Below are 27,717 nucleotides of genomic sequence, written 5' to 3' on the forward strand. Positions count from 1 at the left end.
GCCGGGAGAAATATCAATAACCTCAGATATGCAGAGGACACCACCCTTATGGCAGAAAGTGAAGAAGAACTAAAGAGCCTCTTGATGAAAGTGAAAGAGGACAGTGAAAAAGTTGGCTTAAAGCTCAACATTCAGAAAACGAAGATCATGGCATCTGGTCCCATCACTTCATGGGAAATAGATGGGGAAACAGTGGAAACAGTGTCAGACTTTATTTTGGGGGGCTCCAAAATCACTGCAGATGGTGACTGCAGCCATGAAATTAAAAGACGCGTACTCCTTGGAAGGAAAGTTATGACCAACCTAGACAGCATATTAAAAAGCAGAGACATTACTTTGTCAACAAAGGTCCATCTAGTCAAGGCTATGGTCTTTCCAGTAGTCATGTATGGATGTGAAAGTTGGACTGTGAAGAAAGCTGAGCACAGAAGAACTGATGCTTTTGAACTGTGGTGTTGGAGAAGACTCTTGAGGGTCCCTTGGACTGCAAGGAGATTCAACCAGTCCATCCTAAAGGAGATCAGTCCTGGGTGTTCATTGGAAGGACTGACGCTGAAGCTGAAACTCCAATATTTTGGCCACCTGATGGTAAGAGCTGACTCATTTGAAAAGACCCTGATGTTAGGAAAGACTGAAAGCAGGAGGAGAAGGGGACGACAGAGAATGAGATGATTAGATGGCATCACCAACTCAATGGACATGAGTTTGGGTAAACTCCAGGAGTTGGTGATGGACAGGGAGGCCTGGCGTGCTGTGGTTCATGGAGTCACAAAGAGTCAGACATGACTGAGTGAGTGAACTTAACTGAACTGAGTCCACTGTTCTTTCATCATCCCCCTTGTTGTCAACTTTACATTTTCTGGCTCATCATGTTCAGATGATTTTGCCCTTCTCATCTTCTGGATACACCCATATGACAAAAGCCCAATCTATGGTAGAAAGCCCTTGCTATTCTATAGCCAGTACAGCTGGTATATTTTAGAAAAATCTAAGCAAACAGGTTTGATAAGGCAGTCTTCAACTCTGGGACACATCTCTCTCTCAAGCTTGTCTATTCTGCTGCTTTCAATGAACTCACTTTCTCACTCTTCAGTGACTATTTCAACTTCCATTCAATCCTCCCACAGATGAAAAAATTTCAGACAAAGTCTCACCTCTCTCCTTAAGTTATGCTGTTCCAGTTAACCTTATGACTATTTATACATCAAAACAAATTTCTTAAATGATACATGCCTGTCTCTATTTTTTCCCTTCCTTTTTTCAATTTAATCCTTACCCTCTTCCAATCTGGCTTTCTTCACTATCAAATAAAGGAACTGCGTCTAAAAAGTACACTGATGAGAAAAAAGGAATTACAATTATCATTGTTCATGATATGATTATCTGAAAAATTCAAGAGTACAAAATGAAAAACAATTAAAATACATAAAAAATTGAGTAAGATGGCTAAGGGAAAAAAAATAGTTTTCACATACACAACAATTCTGTTACAGGAGAAAAGACTCCATTTACAATAGCAATTTTTAAGAGAACAATGGCCTCAAGGTACTCAGTAAGAAATTCTAAGATCTTAAAATCTTTCAACAGGAAATTCTAAGATCTAAGAAATTCTAGGGCTTTCCAGGTGGTGCTGGTGGTAAAGAACCCACCTGCCAATGCAGGGGATGTAAGAAATGTGGGTTCGATCCCTGGGTTGGGAAGATCCCCTGGAGGAGGGAATGGCAACCCACTCCAGTACTCTTGTCTGGAGAATCCCATGGACACAGGATCCTGGCAGGCTACAGTCCAAAGGGCTGCAAAGAGTCGGACATGACTGAGGTGACTTAGCACAGAGATTCACACAAGAAATTCTAAGACTTATATGAATGGAAAAACGAAGCAGTCTCTCCAAATTCTCTCTCTTCATTCTCTTTCAAAGCCACTCCCCAGCGGTTTTTCCTTCCTACTACACCTTCAAAATTGTTCTTGTGAGGATCACCAGTGAAATACATATGTGAAGTCCGATGGGGATCAATCCATCATCATCTCTTCAATACTTGTGTTAATATAATTCACTCACTCCTTAAATATTTACTCTCGATTTCAGTGATACAAACACTTGGTTTTCCTCTATGTCACTTCATTGGCTATTACTTTTCAGTTTTATTTGCAAGCTTAATCTCTTACTCAGCCATGAAGACATGGAAATCTTAAGCCTAAGCCTTAGCCCTCTTCTCATTCTACCCTTTAGTACATGTCATTCATATCCATGGCCTTAACATCTATAGGTTGGTGGTTCCCAATTTTTTTTTTATATACCTTCTGCTTAGAACTCTCAGAGAAGGCAATGGCACCCCACTCCAGTTCTCTTGCCTGGAGAATCCCATGGACGGAGGAGGCTGGTAGGCTCCAGTCCATGGGGTCGCTAAGAGTCAGGCACAACTGAGCGACTTCACTTTCACTTTTCACTTTCATGCATTGGAGAAGGAAATGGCAACCCACTCCAGTGTTCTTGCCTGGAGAATCCCAGGGACAGAGGAGCCTAGTGGGCTTCCGTCTATGGGGTCGCACCGAGTCGGACACGACTGAAGCGACTTAGCAGCAGCAGCAGCTTAGAACTCTAACCTTCAAACCGACAGAGCCAATTTTTAAATTCAAAATTTCCCTCCAGACTTCTCAAAGGCCCCTCAGATGCAACATGTCCAAAACCAAAAACATGATTTTCTTCCAGTTTTACTTACCCCCAGTGAATGGTACCAACCATCCACCCACTGAAGATGGGCTAACAAGACACTGAAGCTGAGCTATCAGAGGAGACCAAGGCAGTTACAGTTCACATGAAGAGAATCAGAGAACCAAAGAAGAGAACCAGAGCACCTCAGAGAGAAAATACAGAGTTCTCCTTGGACAAAATAATCAGGGGCTTGGCAAGAACTACTCACAAAGTCTGTTCTCACCAAGAGATTGCAAAAACACAGACCTCAGTCACGGGGAAGAATCTGCCACAGACTGAACACTTCTGATTTGGCTTAAAATATGTTAGGGTTCCAATATCAAGCTGTTTACAGATACAGGCATATCTCATTTTGTTGTGTTTCTCCACTCATCAGACACTCTGTTTCTGCAAAGGGAAGGTTTGTGGCAACCATGCAGTAGCAGTCTATCAGAGCCATTTTTCTGACAGTATTTGCTCACTTTGCTTCCCTGGCTTATATTTGGGGAATTCTCATAATACTTCAACTTTTTATTACTATTATTACATTTGTTATGGTGATCTGTGTTTAGTGATCTTGATGGCACTACTGAAATTGTGGCAGGGGACCATCAACTATACCCATGTAAGATGTCAAACTTAATGCAGCACTTACTATAGTGCTGGTCCAGAACAGATGCCATAACTACACCAAGCTCACTTCTCTGCCTGCTCATAAGCTTCCTCTCTCTTCTTCAAAAATATATTCCCAGTGGCTTCCTATACATTCCCTCCAATTTTCGTTTCTCCTACCAGACTATAAACTCAGTGAAGGCAGATACAGGGCAATCTCATGTAACTGGGTATCCCCCATGACTAGCACCCTACACATAGCTCACCGTTAAACTTCAATTAATATTTGTAAATATAACTAATTTCTTCTGAATCATCTTTAGCTTGCTAATTGATACTGCTTAAATCATTTTTCTCCTGTTTCTATATGACACAGAAGGCCTTGTTCTCTGAATTGTCACACTGGGTCACCTTATTGAGCTCTCTCTTCATCCTAAGACAGAGAGGTCTGTAGGTGTTGGATCATTACTGGATATTGAGATAGTCTTTTCAGAAACTCAATTGCACCTTGTTCAAGTCTTTCAGATCCAGATAAGGGATGAGGAAAAAGTGCATGCTCACCCTACTGATGGTTCCTCAAGTAAAGGTTTGTACTTGTGGGGAGTAACAATTGATGCTTTAAAAAGAATCTACTAACCACATGTTTAAGGATACATCACTGAGTCTAGGCCTCCCTTTAGGTGGCAAAACAGCCAGTCGTTGGGACCCAGAAAGCCAGCTAACCCCTTAGGCAAGCATGGACTGGAAATATGTTCTTCAGTGGGAATGTCCACAGTTGAAAGATTAAATCCTAGAGGACTTTCCAGAGAACAGAAGCCAGGTAGAGATTTGCTCCTCCTCCCAAAGGCTCCACGCTTGCTTCTGGCCCTGACAACACAGCCCAGTTCCATCTAAGGTAAATCTACAGTCTCTTTCAGTCAAACCCCATACCAGTTCCATCTAAGGTAAATCTACAGTCTCTTTCAGTCAAATCCCAAACCAGTTCTCTGCTGCAGGCAGTCATTTTCATTCTGGTCACCTCTGAACTCCATATGGGTTTTCCAGGTGATGTAGTGGTAAAGAATCCAACTGCCAATGCAGGAGGGGCAAGAGAAGCAGGTTAGGTCCTTAGGTTGGGAATGTCCCCTGGAATAGGAAATGGCACTTCGCTCTAGTATCTTGCCTGGGAAATCCCATGGACAGAAGAGCCTGGCAGGTCACAGTCCATGGGCTCACTAATAGTCGGACACGGCAGCACGCACATACGTGACTCCATCTAGTCTCATCTTCATTGTCTCCAGCAGAAACTTCTCAGAGTTTCTGGAATCTGGATGGCATTCTTCATCCAGGTTCCAGGACTGGTAAAGAAATATAATGATGGGTAAAAGCCAGTCCCCTTTTAATGTGAATTTTAGAAGCAGGAAGTAAATTAAATATGCAGACTTATACTGCCAGCTTAATCCAGAAGCTCAAACATAATTAGACCGTTCCCATCCTGCTTATAATTGATTCTTTACTCCCTTACAGTGATCTTTAATAAATTTGACAAATATAATGAAAATATTTTCTCAGGCAATTTTATTTTTTGATTAGGGCTTAATAACTGCTGTGAGTTCTAAAGGTGAAATCTGTTCTCTTCTTCTCTTGAGCCTAATTTAAGAGTAAGTCACTGTATGACACCTTTCCTACTCGTCCACAGTGACCTTGGCATTACAATACCCCTTATTAAAAGGAGAGGCACTAATATGTAACCTGCCATGTGCATGACTCTCTTTCTCAAATCTAGTTCTTTGTATGATAAGACAAGTTATTCAAGTTCCTCGTTCTCCATTCCTGTATAAGCTGGTAGTTAGGAATTGAGCATACATGCATTATTCAATAATTTATATAAAAAATGTAATTATGAAAATATCAGATGACAATATTAAATATTTATCAATCTGATATGCCAGAGGCCGTTGATCATACAGGGCCAAGGATACCCCCTCATGCCTTGAGGGCGGCCACTTAGAATCGAATATAAAGGAGAAAAGAAGTGGTTTAACACACAGAATGGGACATTGTCCAGGTTAAATGAGTTTGTGCTCTTCAATTAATCATCTCACACACAGGATGGAAGGAGGCTCCGTTTGTTGGATTGCCTATTACATGCAATTACTTGTACATCTGTAACTCAATCCACTTTAAACATTATTTGATACACACTGAAGCAGATCCTGATAAACAGAAGTTGATGTTAACTATCCAGTTAGCTAAGAAATGAATAATATCGAGATGAAATCACTTCCCTCCATGAGCATAAAGCTCAAACGGCCAGAATAGAAATATGCAGGCATGGTCTGCATGGATCTCTCTGACTGTGTATGATTTACAATCACCAGTAAGTGAGTCAGGAGAGAAGGAATATTGGATTTCCTAAGTACCTTAAGATATCCTTTCAGGAGCAGGGAAAAAGCCAAAGTGTCAGTTCCATTAAAATAATTACATCTCAAGTACGCACTTTTACCTCAAGGCTTAAGATATGAGTATTTCTTTAATATCTTTAATACGTTCAAATTTTTATAATCTGTTAGGCAAATTGACATTTCATTATATATGCTATTTGTAGAATAAAATAACAGTATAATTTTAAAATCAATATATACAGTACATAGAGCAATCTCTAAGAGGAGCCTGAGTTATTGCAAATGTATGAGCTATTCCCATGAAGGAAAAAGATGGAAAGCCCTTTCCCATTTGCATTTATAAAGGCTGCGTGACTTCTTTAAATATATACACTGATGCCAACAGAGCCATCAGAAATCAATAAATCACATTCTCGAATGCTGTAAAATATCTGACACACGCATTCATTTTCCCAGTCCAAAATTCTCTGCAAAAGGGACTGTGTAAATGTTCCATTTTGGTTTAATGACATTCTCCACAGTTAAAATTATGTGCATTATTGCCAGCGAGTTCAAAAACCTGAAGAGCACAAAGCTAGATCGGGTTTTAAAGAGCCTACATAGTATATATCCTTCAGTGGCCCATCATTCAATAGACATAAGTACACAGAACCAAATGGGGAGTTAGGTAAGAATGGATTGAAATACTGCAATTACCATTTGGACAAAAAAAAATAATAGGCATAATTTATTTAGAAGCAGCTGGGGGAAAGTCCTGTAAGTATTTGGAGAGATAGTCTGATAGCCTGATGCCACAGAATGGAGGCAAAGATGAGCATCACTTAAAAATGATACAGATGACAGAAATGACAACCATCTATTCATCAGTGATGTTCAATCTGAAAGTGTAATAAAAACCTAAATACGACTCCACTTTAGTTGACATTTATTCTACCAGCTGCCATATATTTTAAAAAGGTCATAGAAGTGCCCTACGTAGATGTCATTTATAAAGTACAAATTCTTAAAGAAAGAAGGGATCTGTTATGTACAATCAAGAAGGTTCTAAAAATTCTCCAAGCACATCTTGCAGAGAGCTAAGCAAAAAAGCCATGTCTGAAATAAACCCAAGCACTGAATTTAATAAGCCAGCATGGGGACTGAACAAGAACTAGCTAGCTACAGTTCTACCTGTTCCCCGGCACTAAACAGTGCTGCCCTGGCCCGCCCCTTCTTTCCTTTTTTTTTTTTTGCAATTTTATTTACTTATTTTTGGCTGTGCTGGATCTCCGTTGCTGTGCGGGCTTTTCTCTAGCTGCAGCAAGCAAGGCTTACTCTCCAGTTGTGGTGTGCGGGCTTCTCATTGCAGTGACTTCTCTTGTGGAGCACAGGCTCCAGGGCGCGGGGGCTTCAGTATTGCAGGTTCCAGAGCACAGGCTCCACAGCTGTGGCGCACAGGCTTAGCTGCTCCGCGGGCTGTGGGGTCCTCCCGGACCAGGGACTAAACCACGGCTCCTGCGTTAGCAAGTGGATTCCCCACCACTGAGCCACCAGGGAAGCCCCATTTCTTTCTTTGTGTTTATCTCTGAACCAAAATGCTGTGGCCAAGGAGATGACAGTTGACTCCTGTGTTTTCCCAAACCGGATTATACTGAAAGTGTGTTATTCTGAGACTGTTCTTTCAACAACATGTCTTTCTTAACCTTTAACCCACATTATCCTTTCCCTGAGACCTCCACCCACACCAGCCCCCCTGACCTAACTTTTCTCCCTATGGAGCCTGGACTCCATAATCAGTTGCCCCAACAAGCATCTCACAAGTCCGCTAAAATCTTTCAGCTCCTTTTTAAATCTTCAACAGCTCTGGCAAAACTCAACTGCTGGCTCCAAGCTAAATGGACCACTATCTAGCAGTGTTGAGTGGAAAACACAGAAGTCGACCAAGGATGTCTGCCATCATCTACACTCAAATAGGGCCCCCATGTTGGTCAGCAAGCACTTTTCTCCAGGATGAATTCACAGGACGATCCATCCAGCTGCTTTCCAAAGCTCTTTCAGTCAGTCAGTTCAGTCGCTCAGTCGTGTCCGACTCTTCGCGACCCTATGAATCGCAGCACGCCAGGCCTCCCTATCTACCACCAACTCCCGGAGTTCACCCAGACTCACGTCCATTGAGTCAGTGATGCCATCCAGCCATCTCGTCCTCTGTCGTCCCCTTCTCCTCCTGCCCCCAATCCCTCCCAGCATCAGGGTCTTTTCCAATGAGTCAACTCTTCACATGAGGTAGTCAAAGTACTGGAGTTTCAGCTTTAGCATCATTCCTTCCAAAGAAATCCCAGGGCTGATCTCCTTCAGAATGGACTGGTTGGGTCTCCTTGCAGGCCAAGGGACTCTCAAGAGTCTTCTCCAACACCACAGTTTAAAAGCATCAATTCTTCAGTGTTCAGCTCTCACATCCATACATGACCACAGGAAAAACCATAGCCTTGACTAGACGGACCTTTGTTGCAAAGTAATGTCTCTGCTTTTGAATATGCTATCTAGGTTGGTCATAACTTTCCTTCCAAGGAGTAAGCGTCTTTTAACCAAAGCTCTTTAACTCTCAAGAAATCCCGAATCCTCTAGTTTCTCAGTAGACAAACCACCACCCAGCTGAAAACCACTCAATTTACACCATACAGTCTCACAGTCATGTTCAACTCTCTGGCAACCCTATGGACTGTAGGCCACCAGGCTCCTCTGTCCATGGAATTCTCCAGGCAAAAGTACTGGAGTGGGTAGCCATTCATTCCCCTCTGGCGGAATCTTCTTGATCCAGGAACAGAACTCGGGTCTCCTGCATTGCAGGCAGATTCTTTACCATCTGAGCCACCAGGGAAGCACTGTACCCTTCACTTTCAGTTATTTCTTCACTCCATACTTCATGATCATCTTCTCTCTGAGCTCAGAAATTACCTCTCTCTTTTTTCCCCTTAAACCAGCTTCTTCAACAAGAAGCCTATCCCTTTCCATCTATTCTAAGACTTGGGGCCATAAATCAAATCCTTACTCTTCTATCTTCAATTTCTTCTGTGAACTGCCTCAATTTTTAGGACAAAATCATGTTTAAGTCCACCCCAGCTTTAAAAATACAGCAATACTTTGCTATTCTCAACTGCACAATAAATAGTACCTAAAAGGAATGTTCTATTTCTCCTTCTCCCTCAAATCCAATTACCAAGTCATGATGATTTTATTTCTAATGTCTGTATTGGGCAGAAGGCCCCCCCCACCTCCTGAATTCATAGGTTGAAGCCCTAATTGAAGCCCTAACCATATACTTGGAGACAGGGCCTTCAGAAAGGTAAACGCGTGTGTGCTAAGTGGCTTCAGTCGGGTCTGACTCTTTGCAACGCTATGGACTGTAGATCTCCTGGCTCCTCTGTCCATGGGGTTCTCCAGGCAAGAATACTGGAGTGGGTGGCCATGCCCTCCTCCAGGGGATCTTCCCAACCCAGGGATTGAACCCATGTCTCTTATCTCTCCTGCATTGGCAGGCAGGTTCTTTACCACTAGTGCCACCTGGAAAGCCCCCTTCAAAGAGGTAATGAGGGTTAAATCAGGTCATACTGGTGGGGCCCTAATGCAGAATGAGGGGTGTCTTTATAAGAAGAGAAAGTGACATCACAGATTGGGGGATGCGATGCAAAGAAAAGGACAAGTCAAGGCACATATAAAAGGAAGCTATCTACAAGCCAAAAGAGCAGAGAGGCCCAGGGAGACTCCAAGAATGCCAGCACCTTGATCTTGGACTTGCAGCCTCCAGAACTGGGAGAAAACAAATTGCTATTTTTAAGTCACCTAGTCTCTGGTATTTTGTTAACAGCAGCCCTAGCAAACTAATACACTGTCTTCTGAATAAGGCCCCTCCTTTCCATTCTACAATACAGTGGCTTTGGCTAAAATTCTTATTTATCAGACATGTTAAACTAGCCTTTTAAGTGGCTTCCCAGGCTATAGTCATTCATTCGTTCAGAAAACATTTACTGAGCACTCACTCCAGGCCTGGAAAATCCCATGGATGGAGGAGCCTAGTAGGCTGCAGTCCATGGGGTCGTGAAGAGTCGGACAGGACTGAGTGACGTCACTTTCACTTTTCACTTTTATGCATTGGAGAAGGAAATGGCAACCCACTCCAGTGTTCTTGCCCGGAGAATCCCAGGGACGGGGGAGCCTGGTGGGCTGCCATCTATGGGGTCGCACAGAGTCAGACACGACTGAAGCGACTTAGCAGCAGCAGCAGCAGCACTCCAGACCAGGCACAGTGAGGAGGAGAAATAGAGCCACTTTGCCCTGGGGCTGTTAATTTCCATGGGGAAAGACAAAAGAACAAATACGTAAACAAGTTAGTCACAGACTTTAAAGTGCAGGAAAGGAAACACAGAAAACTTAGAAAACAACCAGAGATAGTACTTTAGATGGGAGGAGAGAGAAGAAAAGCCCTTGTGAGGAGCTGATGTTGAGACTTGGTGGAGAATGAGGTGGCCTTACCAAACGATGCTGGGAAAGCATTTCTGGCAGAGCTGAGGGACAACAAAAGGCTGAGGCATCAGGCACAGGAGGGAAGACAGTGTGGCTACGTGGTACCCAGATGGAGAGCACGGGATCTCCCCTCTACCGTGCTTCGCTCCTCCAATAGAGCTTTCTCTGTAACACAAATCTAACAATAGCACGCTCCAAATGTAAAATCTTGGTATGTTCTACATTGCTTACTGACCTATGAGGCCTTTTTTAAAAGCTCACTCCACCTACCTTTCTAGCCTCAACTTTCTCCCCTCAGCTGTCTCAAATTACGTGTGGACAGACACCATATGCTTCTCTGTCTGTCCTGGCCGCAAGGGAGCATGATGTAGAAGAACATCACCTTGGGGGTGGACAAATCTGTGTTCATATTCTGGTGTCCATGTTTTTATTTGGAAGAGGCTGGGTAAGACCTTTTCTTTCCTTATCCTCAGTTTCCAGGTATATAAGACAGGAACACAGACTCTTCGAGAGCTGCTGTCAGGACTAGTAACCATCTCTGTGGGAAGCCTGGCACTGCAGGCAATCAGTATTATTACTGGTACGCATGGTTTCCTTTGCTAGGAATGCCCGCCTTACTTCTTAACCTGGGAAACTTCCTCCATCATTTTTGACCTTGTTCAGCAATACCTTCTCTTGAACTCTTCTCTAACTCCCACAGACAGGATATAACCACCTCCTCTATGTTCCCTTGGGACTTCACTGGTAGCTCAGCTGGTAAAGAATCCACTTGCAATGCAGGAGACTCCCATTCGATTTCTGTGTTGGGATGGTTCCCTGGAGAAGGGATAGGTTACCCACTTCCAGTATTCTTGGGCTTCCCGATGGCTCAGGGGTAAAGAATCCACCTGCAATGCAGGAGACCTGGGTTCAATCCCCAGGTTGGGAAAAGCCCGTTGAGGAGGGCATGTCAACCCACTCCAATATTCTTGCCTGGAGAATCCCCATGGGCAGAAGAGCCTGGTGGGCTACAGTCCATGGGGCCTCAAAGAGTCAGACATGACTGAATGACTAAGCGCAGCAAATGTCCCCTTAGCACAATGCATATGCTACCACCACAGCATTGTTCTCACCTACAGGCTTTTCTCTCTCTCTTCTCTAACCATTACTTCTCTCAGGATATGAACTGTAAGTATTAACATCTGTATCATCAATGCTTTCCCAGGCAGCAATAGTAGTAAAGAACTACCTGCCAATGCAGGAGACATAGACATGCGGGTTTGATGCCAGGGTCAGAAAGATTCCCTGGAGGACAACATGGCAACCCACTCCAGTATTCTTGCCTGGAGAATCCCAGGGACAGAGGAGCCTGGTGGGCTACAGTCCACAGGGTCACAAAGAACTGGACACAACTGAAGCGACTTAGCATGCACGCACAGGTAACATAAACGTTGGTTGAATGAATGGACCATATATCCTTCCCCAAACCACTAGAATTGGCTTTCCATCCATATCATTCTACTTCCTCAAAGGGTGTGTCAGTCAGGAACCCAGCATGCACAGGTGACTCATTCAAGTTAGCATTCTTCAAAGACAGCAGATTAAACGGACTATTTATAAAGATGTGGGCAGGATGCAGCCAAACCACGAAGGATAGTGCAATAAGCCAGAGCGAATGATGCGGGCAAGTATTTGACCTGAAGGGTGAGGGGAGAAGGGAGTGACTGGAACTTGGAGAGGGATGTGTGGCACAGACTTTCTGATAGAAGCTGGTCAATGGATGTGGCCTCTATTGTCCATGAAGGGCAGGTGAGGGGCTCAGTCTCACTCTGCTTCCTCCCCTGCTGGGGCATCCCAACAGCTGAAACCAATTAAGAGTCCAGGAGCCTTCTCATCCTCCTCCTGAGTGATTCAGGCCAGAAGCATATATTAACATGGGCCTCTGAGAGAAGTTGTGGAGGGACTCATGATGGTGCAGAGTGGGATCACGCAGCCCAGTGGGGTAAGGTGAGTGACTGTATGGAGGGGAGACCTGGAGAGGGGAGACACAGCAGGTCGGGGGCCACCTTCACAGAAGGGGCCCAATGAGCAGTGTGAGGGAGGGGTCAAGCAGGAAGGGAAAGGTGCAGGGGAGGTGGGGAGGTGGGCAGTCATGGAGAGTGAGAGCCTCAAGCTGGCAAGGAGGCCATTCCCATGGGGAGGTAAAGTGGCCAAGATGGAAGACTGACTGACTTCCAGGAGGTTCAAGGACTATTTAGAAATATTGAGAGTAACAGAACACTGTTAGTGTTGGACAGCTATATAAAGGGACAAAGCTAGGATAAACCAGGAGGCATTAGGTTAGTTTATAAGCATTAGTGTGAATTCACAGTTTACAAGCTATAGAGATGCATGTAGAAATAAATGTAAATGGAAACTGTTTTACAGTTATGGACTGTGAATAGGCTCATACTCCTTCTCCTGTAAGATGTGCCTTGTCACCAAGACACAGAAGGTGGTCACACACACAAACATGCACATGCATGTATGAATGCACGCATTCCTGCATATACAGACCTGCATATATTTCATAAGTCTGTTCCAGATCTGGGAGCAGCCATACCTCAACAGCAAAGAACATAGGTATAGTGAGATCTTGATTTCTAAATACTACCTTCCAGTAAAGGGAACTAAGGTTCCTTGGAGTAGGGGTGCATTCCAGGGCTGGGGCAGGCAAAGTATAAGATGAGACTGGAACAATTCCATGTGTTTCAAAGTAATGAGATATTCAAAGAGTGATGGAGACACTTTAGAAGACAGAGGAACCAGCTTGAACAGGCTCCTAGTGACCAAATGTGGACAACTGAGCATAATAACCTGCTAAAAAACTAGGGAACAATGAAGAAACCACAGAGATAGGAGTAAGTAGAAAACTGACAGGCTGAAGAGGAACAGGATTAAAAGGAAGTCCTTACAAAATACTATTTAATTACAAAGAAAAAATAAGTAATGTTACCCTGGAGAAGCCTTGGGGGATACATTTTAATAGAATGTTCAAGTGATCAACATCAGTATCAGGAGAAATCAAATTTGTGCCAGCTCATAGGTGCAAGGAGAACACATCATCATTTGTCATATTCCTCCTCCTGGTAAAATCTGAATCTGATCACTAGGAAACATCACACAAACTAACATTGGCTTATAATCTTTAAAAGTGTCAAAATCACAAAGTCAAGGGAAGACTGAAGAACTATTCCAGAATGAAGGAGACTAAAAAGATATGACAACTAAATACAATGACAGATTTGATACTAAAAGGATCTTGTTACTAAAAGTGACATTACTGGGACAGGTGGCTAAACGTGAATAGAGTCTAAGAATTACACAGTAAGAATCATAAATGCCAGTTTTCTGATCTTGATTGGCTACACTGTGCTTATGTAAGAGGATGCCCTTGCTTGCAGGAAAAACAAAACAAAACAAAAACAGGCTTAAAGTCGTAATATATTGGGGACAGGGGATCTGATGGATAATGAGGCTTGAAACTTCTCTACTATATTTTTAAGTCTTCTAATAGTTTGTTATTATTTCAAAGCCATGGTTTTTCCAGTAATCATGTATGGATGTGAGAGCTGAGGACCATAAAGAAGGCTGAGTACAAAATAATTGATGCTTTTGAATTGTGGTGCTGGAGAAGATTCTTGAGAGTCCCTTGGACTGCAAGGAGATCAAACCAGTCAATCCTAAATGAAATCAATTCTGAATATTCATTGGAAGGATCGATGCTGAAGCTGAAGCTCCAATATCTGGCCAGCTGACACGAAGAACTCACTCATGGAAAAAGACCCTGATGCTGGGAAGACTGAAAGCAGCACGAGAAGCGGGCGACAGAGGATGAGATGGTTGGATGGCATCACTCACTCAACGGACATGAGTTTGAGCAGACTCTTGGAGATGGTGAAGGGCAGGGAAGCCTGGCATGCTGCAGCCCCAGGGTGACAGAGAATTGGACACGACTTAGTGACTGAACAACAACAGCAAAATTAAAAACAAAGGAAGACAGAGGCATTGTTCTTGCTGATGCAGTAGTCCATATATACATTAGTCTCTACAGACAGCCTCCTGGAGCAAAGCAGAGAAAAGGAGGCAGAGGGTGGATCTAAAGGAATGAAGGAAAGATGTCCCCCTTACTCCCTGTGACCTCCTAAAGTCCATTTGACACTGCTGCCCGCACATAATCTCCTCATTGATGATCTCACAGATTTGCTATCTTTTATCTATTCCCTGGCTGCCCCCCATACCCTTTGTAATATGCACTTCCTCACAAATATGTCTTTTTCTGGAATGATTATATCTCACAGTATCATCAAATCCCATAGCTGACACTATAATCTATGTAGATTGTAATCATTAATTACATTTTCTCCAGTTAAAAAACTTGATCACATAATCATTTCTGGACATTTCCTGTAATAGAAGCATCTCAACCCAACACGTTAGAAATAAAACTCCATACCTACCCCATTACAGGGAACAACGATAGTTGACGTCCCCCTCAAAACCCTACTGCACAGCCTCTAACAGAACTTCCTAAAAACCAAATTTCTAAAGTATTCCTGAATTCCTCACAGTGCACCATTTTACTTTTGGAGATGATGAGCACTCTAAAGTTCAAGATTAGGCCTGGCTGCTTTAAACCAATTTGAATATTCCATTTCCCCCCAGCTGGAGTCATTGTTTAAGTGGACAGGTGATCCATATAGTACCCTTCATGTGACTCTTAGGTCTTGTTTTTGAAATACTAGGACAGAAGTATCAATATGTAATAGGAAGGAAAGGGGCAGGGCACAACTTATGAAGGAATGACACAGTCCAAGGACACAACATAAACCAATTAAAATCAAATGGGTCCAAGATGGCAGACAAGCAGACTTTGACTAGACTTTGATCCTCAAACAGCAAGCTAAATGACACACCCAGAGGCTTCAGGACAGTTCCAAAACACTAGCAAAAGACCAAGGAGTGGGCCCATTCCTGGAAATCTCCATCCCTTCCCCAAAATAGTTGGAATAACCCTCCCACTCATTAGCATATGAAATTACCCAGCCCATAAAAACCAACCACAGCACATTTCAAGGCCGCCAGATTCTGCCCTCTGCGATGGCTCATACTCTCTCCAGACTCACCCTCTGCAGTGGCCCTTACTCTCTCTGTGGAGTGTGCTTCTCCCTGAATCTGAAGAAATCCACATATTACCTATCCCTTTGTCTATCACTAAATTCCTTCTGTGATGAGGCATCAAGAACCTGAGCTCCATTATGTCCTGAAACCAGTACCGTGGGTTTGGGCTGGAAGGCAATGGCACCCCACTCCAGTACTCTTGCCTGGAAACTCCCATGGATGGAGGAGCCTGGTGGGCTGCAGTCCATGGGGTCGCTAAGGGTCGGACACAACTGAGCGACTTCACTTTCACTTTTCACTTTCATACACTGGAGAAGCAAATGGCAACCCACTCCAGTACTCTTGCCTGGAGAATCCCAGGGATGGGGGATCCTGGTGGGCTGCCGTCTATGGGGTCGCACAGAGTTGGACATGAATGAAGCGACTTAGCAGCAGCAGCAGCAAGTCCTGACCACGTGGGTTTGTGTCTCACCCTGGATTTTGGCTGGGTTGGAGTCCCAGCATATGGGTTCAAGTCCCAATCTGAGGTAAACACAAACAGCTTCAAATATGCTCCCTAAGAATGTGAACCAAGAGAAAAACACCAAGTTTTTAAAAATTCAGGTAGCCATCTTACCACAAAGGGATTCAGGTTTAGAATAGTGCCAACTACAAGGGAAAAGATTTTTTAAATGAATTCTTTAAACACAGTTAAACTGGTCGGTGATAACTGAATCCTTGGACTAACAACTAGAAGCCTACTCCAACCTCCATCTTACAATTACCTGAGCCAATAAATCCCCTCTATATTTAAGTAAGTTTGAGTTCAGTTTTCTGTTAATTGCAGCATAACATGTGTGAGGTAAAATTAAAATAAACTACATGTGACAAGGTTATAAAACAACTAGGAATATGTAAAATATGTAATCTAAGATAAACAGTCCTCTAGAAAAAGAAAGGAAAAGTACAAACATGGAAAAAAAAAAAAATACCAGAAAGGCTGGCTTAATGGTAAATGGGGAACCCAGCCTCCCTTATTTTAAAGGTGTCATAATGAATTACACTTTGGCTTCACATGGCCCAGAATAGGAGAGCCTGTAGGACTGCTTCAGGGGAGAACTCGGGCAGTAACCTGGGCAGTCAACGGAAGAAGACAAGAAAGCTGAGAATTTCAAATTTTGTAAAAATATGTGAAATCAGGCTTTCATACAAGTGAAATTTCACATAATTGCACTACCTTCCACTGACTCAAGTAAATCTGTGTAATCAGATTCACATCTCCATGCCTTTCCTACTCCTTCTGGCCTAGAAAATGGTGATGTTCACCTCCTTTTGGATTTTTATAAACTGAACAGAAATAGAGCAGTTTTGGAAGCTTGTTGCATTCAGTTGCCTGTTCCTTGCTGCTGGGAGAGAGGGCTGAGCTCAGCTCCAGCAGAGCAGAGACACAGTTCTCAATTTCTCAATGTCGAATGTGGATGGGGCCACAGAGTCTTCCTGTCCTCCCAAATAACCCTAGATAGTATCTCCGGTTGCCTCCAGACCTTCTACAAACCCATCCCACAGGCAGTGTCATTTACTCCCACTCTTCAGGGTTGAAATATGCAGGGAGTTCAGTCCTTTCATTTCTTCTCCAAGGCCTAATGTCTTAGGTCAGACTCTTAAACTCTCTTTTTTTAAATTAATTTATTTTTTATTGAAGGATAATTGCTTTATAGAATTTTGTTTTTTTGTAAAACCTCAATATCAATCAGCCATAGATGTACATATATCCCCTCCCTTCCGAACCTCCCTCCAATTTCCCTCCCCACCCCACCCCTCTAGGTTGATACAGAGCCCCTGTTTGAGTTTCCTGAGCCACACTGCAAATTCCCATTGGCCATCTGTTTTACGTATGGCAATGTAAGTTTCCATGTTACTTTTTCCATACATCTCACCCTCTCCTCCCCTCTCCCCATGTCTGTAAGTCTATTCTCTATGTCTGTTTCTCTACTGCTGCCCTGTAAGTAAATTCTTCAGTTCTATTTTTCCAGATTCTATATATGCATTAGAATACAATATCTTTTTCTTTCTGACCTACTTCACTCTATATAAAAGGTTTCAGGTTCATTCACCTCATTAGAACTGACTCAAATGTGTTCCTTTTTATGGCTGAGTAATATTCCATTGTGTATATGTACCACAACTTCTTTATCCATTGATCTGTCAATGGACATCTAGGTTGCTTCCATGTGCTAGCTGTTGTAAATAGTGCTGCAATGAACAATGGGATACATGTGTCTTTTTCAATTTTGGTTTCCTCAGGGTATATGCCTAGGACTGGGATTGTTGGATCCTATGGTGGTTTTATTCCTAGTTTTTTAAGGAATCTCCATACTGTCTTCTACAGTGGCTGTATCAATGTACATTTCTACCAACAGTGCAAGAGCATTCCCTTTTCTTCACACTCTCCAGCATTTGATGTTTGTAGACTTTTTGATGATGGCCATTCTGACCCATGTGAGGTGATATCTCATTGTAGTTTTGATTTGAATTTCTCTAATAAGGAGCGATGTTGAGCATATTTTCATGTGTTTCCTAGCCATCTGTATGTTTGTTTAGGTCTTTTTCCCATTTTTTTATTGGGTTGTTTGTTTTTCTGATATTGAGTTGTACGAGCTGCTTGTATATTTTGGAAATTAATCCTTTGTCAGTTGTTTCATTTGTTATTATTTTCTCCCATTCTGAGGGCTGTCTTTTCACCTGTGTTTATAGTTTCCTTTGCTGTGCAAAAGTTTTTAAGTTTAATCAGGTCCCACGTGTTTACTTTTGTTTTTATTTCTGTTACTCTAGGAGGTGGATCATAGACGATCTTGCTTTGATTTATGTCATCCCTAAGGAGACAAAAGAACTGTACACAGAAAATTATAAGACACTAATGAAAGAAATCGGGGGCTCCCCTGGTGGCTCAGAGGTTAAAGCATCTGCCTGGAATGCAGGAGACCCGGGTTCGATCCCTGGGTCTGGAAGATCCCCTGGAGAAGGAAATGGCAACCCACTCCAGTACTCTTGCCTGGAGAATCCCATGGAGGGAGGAGCCTGGTTGGCTACAGTCCATGGGGTCGAAAAGAGTCGGACACAACTGAGCGACTTCACTTTCACTTTCACTTCAATGAAGGAAATCAAGGACAACATATAGAGAAATATTCTGTGTTCCTGGATGGGAAGAATCAATACAGTGAAAATGAATATACTACCAAATGCAATCTACAGATTCAATGTGATCCCTATCAAATTACCAATGGTATTTTTCACAGAAGTAGAACAAAAAAATTCCACAATTCATATGGAAATTTGAAATATGGAAAATTGAAATTTCCATATGGAAATTGTGAAATATGAATTTCACAATTTCATATGGAAACACAAAAGACCCCGAACAGCCAAACCAGTCTTGAAAATGAAGAATGGAGCTGGAGGAATCAACCTTCCTGACTTCAGGTTATACTACAAAGCTACAGTCATTAAGCCAGTATGGTACTTGCACAAAAACATAAATATAGACCAATGGAACAAGGTAGAAAGCCCAGAAATAAACCCATGCACCTATGATTACCTTATTTTTGACAAAGGAGGCAAGAATATACAATGGGGCAAAGACAGTCTCTTCAATAAATGGTGCTGGGAAAACTGGACAGCTACATGTAAAAGAATGAAATCAGAACACTGCCTAACACCATACTCAAAGATAAACTCATAATGGATTAAAGACCTAAATGTAAGAAACTATAAAACTCTTAGAGGAAAACACAGGCAGAACACTAGATGACATAAATCAAAGCAGACTCTTAATCTCTTATCTCAACTACTGTCTTTATCTCTTATCCAGTCTCCCTGGGTCTTATCTTTCTGCCAGTCCAATACATTATTTACAGGGCTACTGGCTTCTAAGAGAAAATAAGGACTGACTTTATTTATTCTTTGGATCTTCTTCTCCTGCCCTAGGTCCAGGCATTAAAATATTTACTTAAATAATTTTATGTACGCTGCTTCTCATTTGAGAAATCTCTTGAGTACCCCCTGGTTTCAGAAAAAGCTAAAGAGTTGATTCTGCAACCAGGTGATCCAGGTTGTAGACCACACTGCCCTTTAGCACAGTATCCTACCATACACACAGCAGGTCTTTGTAAATGCCAAGCTCTCCTTCTGTAAAATGCACTTTCTCTTGATGCTACTTCCAAAACACCTTCAAGGTGCAAATTAAGCATCTGTTTCATCATAAAATTTTCTTCAGTACTACTTTCAAATTAAAGTTCTTCACCCTCTCTGCCTTCTGAGGACTTTCTTTATACTTCTATTTATGTGACTTTCCCTGGTCTTATACTAAATTTCCCATAGATCTATGCAGTTATCAGACTTCTTTCCTAGTAAACAGGAAGCTATATTTCAGGATAAGCTTGTCTTTCTCCTCCACCTGCTATTCCTCTGCAAGATTTATTCTTGAAGCCTCTGTATTTAGCAAAGTAATAATACATGCTCTGTAAATATTTCTTGAATACATAATTTCCCACTGAACTACCTGTTCTTTGAGGACAGATAATCGTGCCTTATTCATTTATATGCCTCACAGTGACTGGAAAACACTGAGTAACAGAAACTGCTACAGGTTGGTTTAAATATTAGACTTATTCAGAGTGGCCTTCTGGGTTACTGAAATACTTGGCTAATCCTAAGACAATCTGTCATTTCTTCATTGCAAAAAGATGTGAGTATTTTATATATGCTGAATCTCATTCTAGCAACAGGAGGTAGAACTGTAAACAAGATAAACTGCACATACCTTGAAGTGGAGGGAATAGTTGTATAGCTAATAAGTTCACTGTCCCCCAAATAAATAAAGTTTTTCTAAATACCTGAACGCAATGCTCAGTCATACCAACTTGAAACCCAGGAATTATCAGCCACTTCTCCCGAAATCCTGCTTCAAGTGTTATTTGGCAAAATGTAAACTTGCTGCCCCTGGATGACAGTGATGATGGCGGCAGTGGGGACTGGTGATGGTGACTGCATCATCCTATTCCTTTTCCCTTGTAGCTCAGCTGGTAGAGAATCTGCCTGCAATGCAGCAGACCTGGGTTTGATCCCTGGGTCTGGAAGATCCCCTGGAGAAGGAAATGGCAACCCACTCTAGTACTCTTGCCTGGAGAATCCCAAGGACAGAGAAGCCAGGCAGGCTACAGTCCATGGGGTCGCAAGAGTTGGACACAACTTAGCAGCTAAACCACATTCCTTTTCAAGTTCAATGCTATTCCTCAAATTCAAGCCCTCACTTTGCCTTCTGGAACAACTAAAATGACTTTCTAACAACCCTTTCCACTTTCATGCTTCCCATCTCTAACATTCTCTTTTCAGTATTGCCAGAATAATTTTCTTAAGAAGTAGTGATCTTATTACACAGCTCTGCTCAAAAGCCCTCAATGGCTTTGCATTGCAAACACAGCAAGAACACCGTTCAGACTTCTTAGCCTTATGCTCAAAGCATCTTCTAAAATCGACTTCTAATTTGTCATTCCAGACCCATTGGTATTGCTGTTCCTATAATCCAGACTCCGCTCACAATTCACTTTTAATTTTGTATATTTGAATCTTTCACATAAAACACATCTCCACCTATTTCATTCAAATTCTGCCTATACTTCTAGGCCCAATTCAAGGATCTTGAATTTGTCTGTGATTTTTTTTCCCTTCTACATATAAAAGTTCAATTTACTTTGTGCTTTTCTCTCTATGTTCACCTGTTTCTAACTCATATTTTCATTATTTAGGAATATAGCTTCTGTACCCAACTTGAGTGTATTTAATCACTGATTCAATAAATATGTAATAGGCACTTACTGTATTTCTGTTATTCCAAAGCACCAAATATTTATTATATTCAGAATATTGAATAAATTTCAAACAAAAATGCACAAAAATCAAAACAGTATTTTTCTAAAATGAACAATAATATCCACCAAAGAGATACAAAAGAATGGTAGAAAACAGCAGCTCATCAAATTTTAAGTATGTATGAAAAAGTTGGTAAGTTAGAAGAAAAGAGAATCAAATAAAAAGCTAAGAATATTTGTTCAAAATAATATGGAAATATTGAATCAACCTTGCCCATATCAATTTATGGATGTGTCTCTAGTTTTGAGATGCAAATTTATAAACACATGCATAATATGTCCATCAACTGGGAACTACATACAGTGTCAACTCTTATTGAAATGAGAATTGCAAGGAAATGTTTCCTTAGTCACCATTTAATAATTTTTGTGAAATTTAATAAAAGTTTATGTGATGAAATATTTTTTTTCTTTTCAAAGCAAACAGCTTTAGAAGATGATTGATGCCTGCTATTATGAGTCTATATTTGTACTTCCTTATTTTAGAAGCTTTTCAAAAATACAAAAATACACTGAAAGCATTTCCAGTTCAACTAAATATAAAGATAAAATGTGATTATTTATAGGCAATCATATTCATGATGATAGACTTTCAGAAGCCAACTCCAAACATAAATTTTAAATGCTTTTTGGAAAGAGTTGAGAATGAAAACATTTACATAATTTCTTAGAAACCCTGGCTTTTTATTGCTGCACTTCAATATTCCCTCAGGGCAAAGGAGCAGCTACTTCAAAGATTTATTTGATAATGGAACCTTTGATTTCTCTGTTTTTCCTTCCCAATGTGGGTAGATCTGTTGTTTCCACTCTATGGCAATGTGCTATATTTTAAAATTTGAATTGGCTCACTAGTGATAATAAAAAATGAGTCTGTTTCGGCAGATTAAGCAAACACACCAATGCCAGCAATAAGTATATAAGTTACATAAATATACTAGACTATTACAAAACCATCCACTCAGGTATCAGTCATCTTCGATAACAGACCTGCCACTTCATAATGATATAACTGGTAACTGATATCAAATGTCTGAAACTTCTACTTACCTGCCTATCCACTTCTGGGAGCAAAAGCAGGAGGTACTGTTGAAAATGCTGAGGTAAGGAAGCAAATGTATGTTTATTTATTAATGCCCTCAAGTTAGTGTTGACAAGAATAGATCCCGGGGTTTCTATGTCAATGTCCTCAGCTTTGGTCCATTTCAAGTGTCCTGTGATAAATAAGCAAGAGGTATGAATTCACTATAGATTGGGAAAACATACACCTGTACACACACATAAAATGTATACTGAAGGTATATATATATTCAATAATGTACTTAATTGTGTCTCTTTTCAGAGTGACATTTCAGAAGAAAATCTCCAAAGCTTCTTTGCATTTCTATCTTGCCTTAGTTGCCTTTAATTTTCATAATGTCTACTTCACTCAATACCATCTGTTTATTTAACCCAACATAGCACCAGGTCTAGATAAAGTTGATAAAGATATCTGGAATGCAGCATTAAAAATGAGTCAAAAATGCAGGATAGAGCAAAAATACAGGGAATAGATTAAGTAGTCAGGATGCACATTTATAGGAGTTTGAGAACGAAAAAACACAGCAGATCACAGAGGGGCAATATTTGAAGAGCAAATGTCTCTCCAAGTTTTAGAACTAAAAACGGACAAGAGTCCTCAGAAAAAGCAACACACCAAATCACAAAAAGGATAAATACTCATTCCTTCATCTGATGTGTTGAGACAGCAAAATATCAAAAATAAAAAGAATATCTTAAAATTATTTTGAGCAGAAACAGATTACCCGCAAAGAGATCAATATAAGACCCAAGAATCACATTACCAATAAATAACAGATGACAATGAAATATCTTCAAAGGGACAAAAGAAAATAAGTTTTGATCTAGAATTTAATTAATAAAAATGTCCCTCTAAATGGCAATGATAGCAATGATATAAGAATATTTTCAGTACTATCCAAAATGGAAATTCTCTCAGATATGCAGATGAGACCACACTAATGACAGAAACAGAAGAGGAACTAAACAGCCTCTTGATGAAGGTGAAAGAATAGAGTAAAAAGCTGGCTTAAAACTCAGCATTCAAAAAAAAACTAACATGGTGACATCTGGTCCCATCACTTCATGGAAATAGATGAAGAAAAAGTGGAAACAGTAACAGATTTTATTTTCTTGGGCTCCAAAATCACTGCCAATGGTGACTGCAGCCACAAAATTAAAAGATTTTTTCTTCTTGGAAGAAAAGCTATGACAGACCTAGGCAGTGTATTAAAAAGCAGAGACATCACTTTGCTGACAAAGGTCCATATAGTCAAAGTTATGGCTTTTCTGTAGTCATGTACAGATGTGAGAGCTGGACCATAAAGAAGGCTGAGTGCTGAAGAATTGATGCTTTCAAATTGTGGTGCTGGAGAAGATTCTTGAGAGTCCTTTGGACTGCAAGGAGATTAAACCAGTCAATCCTAAAGGAAATCAACCCTGAATATTCATTGGAAGGACTGATGCTGAAGCTGAAGCTCCAATACTTTGGCCACCTGATGCAAAGAGCCAACTCATTGGAAAAAGACCGTGATGCTGGGAAAGATTGAGCACAAGAGTACAAAGGGGCAACAGAGGATGAGAAGGCTGGATGGCATCACTCTCTCAATGGACATGAGTTTGAGCAAACTTGGGAGATAGTGAAGGATAGGGAAGCCTGGAGTACTGCAATTCATGCGGTTACAAAGAGACAGACACAACTTAGCAACTGAACAATAGTCCCTTAGAGAATCATGCTGAAAAATCACTAGTGCATGCTTTTAACAAACAAAGAAATTAACTCAAAGAAAGAATGGGTGGGGTGCAGAAGTAATAAAAAACCAGAAGATGAATAGACATGAGTAACTCCAAATAAATACTAACAGAGGAAAATAAAACTAACATGAATTAAAATGGAAAAAAGAAAAACAGTACACAATTGCATGAGAGATGATACAGTGTGACTGAAATGAGAATGCTATATAACTCTGGCACTGTTTGAGAACAAAAGAGATACCATCTAGTTTTTAACTTTGTTAAAACTCTATAGGTAGAGTCTACAGGTGTCACTGGGAAAAATGAAAGACTTAGAACTTCCAAATAAATTCCTGGAAAGAAAACTCAATCACATGAAGTCATTAAAAAAAATTTAATTAAGTCCAACACAATAAAAAAATATACAAGTGGATTTTCATATTAGTTTTTAAAAGTAACACAATCCAATTATATGCTGCCTTACAAGAGATACACTTAAAATAACGATCAAGAAAACCAAAAATGAGGAGAAAAACTCAAAACAGCAGGAAGACATTGAACACAACAAGAAAAGCAAAACTATAATATTAACATCAGATAAAGATAAAGCTTTAAAAAAAAAAACAAAAAAACCTTTTTTGGGGTAAGAAAATAATTCCTTAGGTATAAAATGAATTCACCGGGAAAATACAATGACCTTAAGCCTGGATCCATTTAAACTGCATAACATTCAAAATTTAAAATTGAGATAATTAAAAATAGAAATTGGTACTCCATAATGCTAATGGGATATCTGGACATATTTTATCTGGACATATTTTATCAGACAGCAGATGGTGAAGAAGCTGCCTGCAATACAGGAGACTTGGGTTCAATCCCTGGGTCAGGAAAATCTCCTGAAGAAGGGAATGGCTACCTACTCCAGGATTCTTTCCTGGGAAATCTCATGGACAGAGGAGCCTGCTGGGCTACAGTCCATGGGGTCACAAAGAGCTGGACATGACTAAGTGACTAACATTGAGGTAACAGGTAAAAAACTTGTCTTAAGAATGAAGAAGACTTTAAAAACTCTATAATCAATCTTAAACCAATGAATTTAAGCACTGAACTAAAGCATTTTCTTTTAGTCAGCACTCAAGAAACAGTTTAAAAAAAATACCCAAAACAGACCTGTGAGTCTCAACAAATACTGAAAAATAATAGAAAATCTCATCTCTCTATCCACAAAGAAGTAAACTTAGATATCAATAACAGAAATGTAGCAACTCTTTGGTCTTCCCACATCCATTATATGTTTGGAAACTTGGAAGCAAACTTACAAGTAACTCATAAGTTAAAAAATTTTGTAATGGAAATTACAAAATATTTAGATTCTAAGTGACATGCCAAAATTTGTAAAAAGCAGCTAAGTTGGTTATAAAGATAAATTGTGCATATTTAAGAGAAGAAAAAATACTGAAAATTCAAGAGTTGAGTGTGCAAATCAAGAAGTTAATGAATGAACTATAGAATAAAAACTGAAAAAGAAAGACTGTAAAAAAGCAGAATGGATATTCATAAATAGAAAAGAACAATTATGACCATCAAGAACAGAAAAAGGATTTTTTCATTAACAATAAAACACGTATACCTCTAAAGAGAGATAGCTTAAATAAACATTAATAGGAATAAAAGATAGGCACATAATTTGAGGTATAGTATAGATTCAAAGGCAAATATAATGAAAATTAGATTTAAAAAAGTATGTGTGTGTGGATGCTCAGTCGTGTTAGACTGATGGCAGGCTCCTCTGTCCATGGAATTTTCCAGGCAAGAATGCTGGAGTGGGTTGCCATTTCCTTCTCAAGGGAATCATCCTGACCCAGGGATTGAACCTGCATCTCTTGCATCTCCTGCCCTGGCTGAGATAGATGTAAAAAGCATACTACTATGATTTTAGCCAATACTTTTGAACACATCCCCGGTGGCTAAGATGGTAAAGAGTCTGCCTACAATGCAGGAGACCCAGGTTCGATCCCTGGGTTGGGAAGATCCTTCAGAGAAGGATGGCAACCCACTCCAGTACTCCTCCCTGGAAAATCCCAGGGACGGAGGAGCCTGGTAGGCTACAGTCCATGGGGTCACAGAGTCGGACAGGACTGAGTGACTTCACTTTCATCACAGACTCTTCAGTTAAAACTTTACGGTTCCCTGGTGGCTCAGACGCTAAAGCATCTGTCTACAATGTGGGAGACCCAGGTTCAATCCCTGGGTCGGGAAGATCTCCTGGAGAAGGAAATGGCAACCCACTCCAGTATTCTTGCCTGGAAAATCCCATGGACGGAGGAGCCTGGTAGGGTACTGTCCATGGGGTCGCAAAGAGTCGGACATGACTTCACTTTCACTTTTGAACAGATAAACTAAAATATTTCAAGTTCACAAATTTTCAAATTATATTAAAAATAGCAAGCCTCAATAAATTTGTGTAAATTCTTATAAAATAAATAAAAAACCCTCCTACTCAAAGTGTACACACATCACATATTACAAACAGCTCTGAAGACTAATTTTACCAATACATCAAGCAACTCTCCCACCACTTATATAGATATATATTCTAGAGAATAAGTAAAGAAAGAAAGCTCTTAAATTTACTTTATGAAATTAATATAACTTATTTCAAAATAAGGACATACAAGGATAATACAAGAGAGAATTTGTGGCCAATCTCACTTATAAACACAAAAATGTACAACAATTTTATCAATTAAAAAAAAAATCTAAAGGATTCCCAAAAAACTCCTGACATTTGTTAGGAGTGAAGTCAAATGTATGTTTGATTACAGGTGTATGTTTGATACAGATGTATGTTTGATTAGCATCTTTATTTTTCTACATATTTAAAGTGTTTCACAGGAAAATAAAATAGACTACAAGGAGAAAGGAATTAGGAAGAAGTTATTTTTTCTCAGCAGGGGAGGCAAAGGCAAAACTTAAAGACAGAAATGCTGAAAATATAGAAAAGGAACCTGCTTAATTCTAATCCATGAGAGGAAGTTGGGGTCATTTACCAAGGGTGACTTTGGGAGGGAATATTTGGGAAATGGGAAAATTGTAAAACCTTAGAAACATGTTACAGACAATGTGAGAAGTCAAACTTATGCTGTTGGTTACTATCTGGCATGGTTCAAAATATTTAAGAGTATCATAGGGAAAAAAAGAAAGATTCAGAGAGGTACATAGACTTTCATGACAAAATCAAAAAATAAGATCTATTTCAAAGATGTCCATTGAAGCAAAACTATGCTTTATAATTTCAGAACAAAGACAGAGCAGATGAACTTATTGCTAAATTTGTCACCACACAGGATGTTTAATCCCATTTTAATTATCCTAACATACTTATTCTTAATTGGCTTAAGAACAAGCTCATTATATCTGATCTTATCTTATAGCTGACTTATCTTATCAAAGCTGGTACCTCACCTCCCTAATCAGAGGAAGAAAAGATGCAGTTATCTTAGTGTCTAATTCCTGGACACAGGCAAATTTGGCCTTGGAATACAGAATGAAGCAGGGTAAAGGCTAACAGAGTTTTGCCAAGAGAATGCACTGATCATAGCAAACACCCTCTTCCAACAACACAAGAGAAGACTCTACACATGGACATCACCAGATGGTCAACACCGAAATCAGATTGATTATATTCTTTGCA

The 27,717-nt window shown here is 40.5% G+C and overlaps 1 protein-coding gene across 1 annotated transcript in view; it reads right to left on the bottom strand.

The window, feature by feature from the left end:
* Nucleotides 1-27,717, bottom strand: part of ASXL3 (additional sex combs like transcriptional regulator 3) — a 163,359-nt gene that overhangs the window by 51,410 nt on the left and 84,232 nt on the right. The window contains exon 8 of the mRNA XM_010849786.1: nucleotides 22,281-22,444. Within this exon, the coding sequence (XP_010848088.1) occupies nucleotides 22,281-22,444 (164 nt within the window). The remainder of the gene's footprint in view (nucleotides 1-22,280; nucleotides 22,445-27,717) is intronic.

The sequence above is a fragment of the Bison bison genome, unplaced genomic scaffold (genome assembly GCF_000754665.1).
Source record: "Bison bison bison isolate TAMUID 2011002044 unplaced genomic scaffold, Bison_UMD1.0 scf7180017864286, whole genome shotgun sequence".
Taxonomy (NCBI): domain Eukaryota; kingdom Metazoa; phylum Chordata; class Mammalia; order Artiodactyla; family Bovidae; genus Bison; species Bison bison.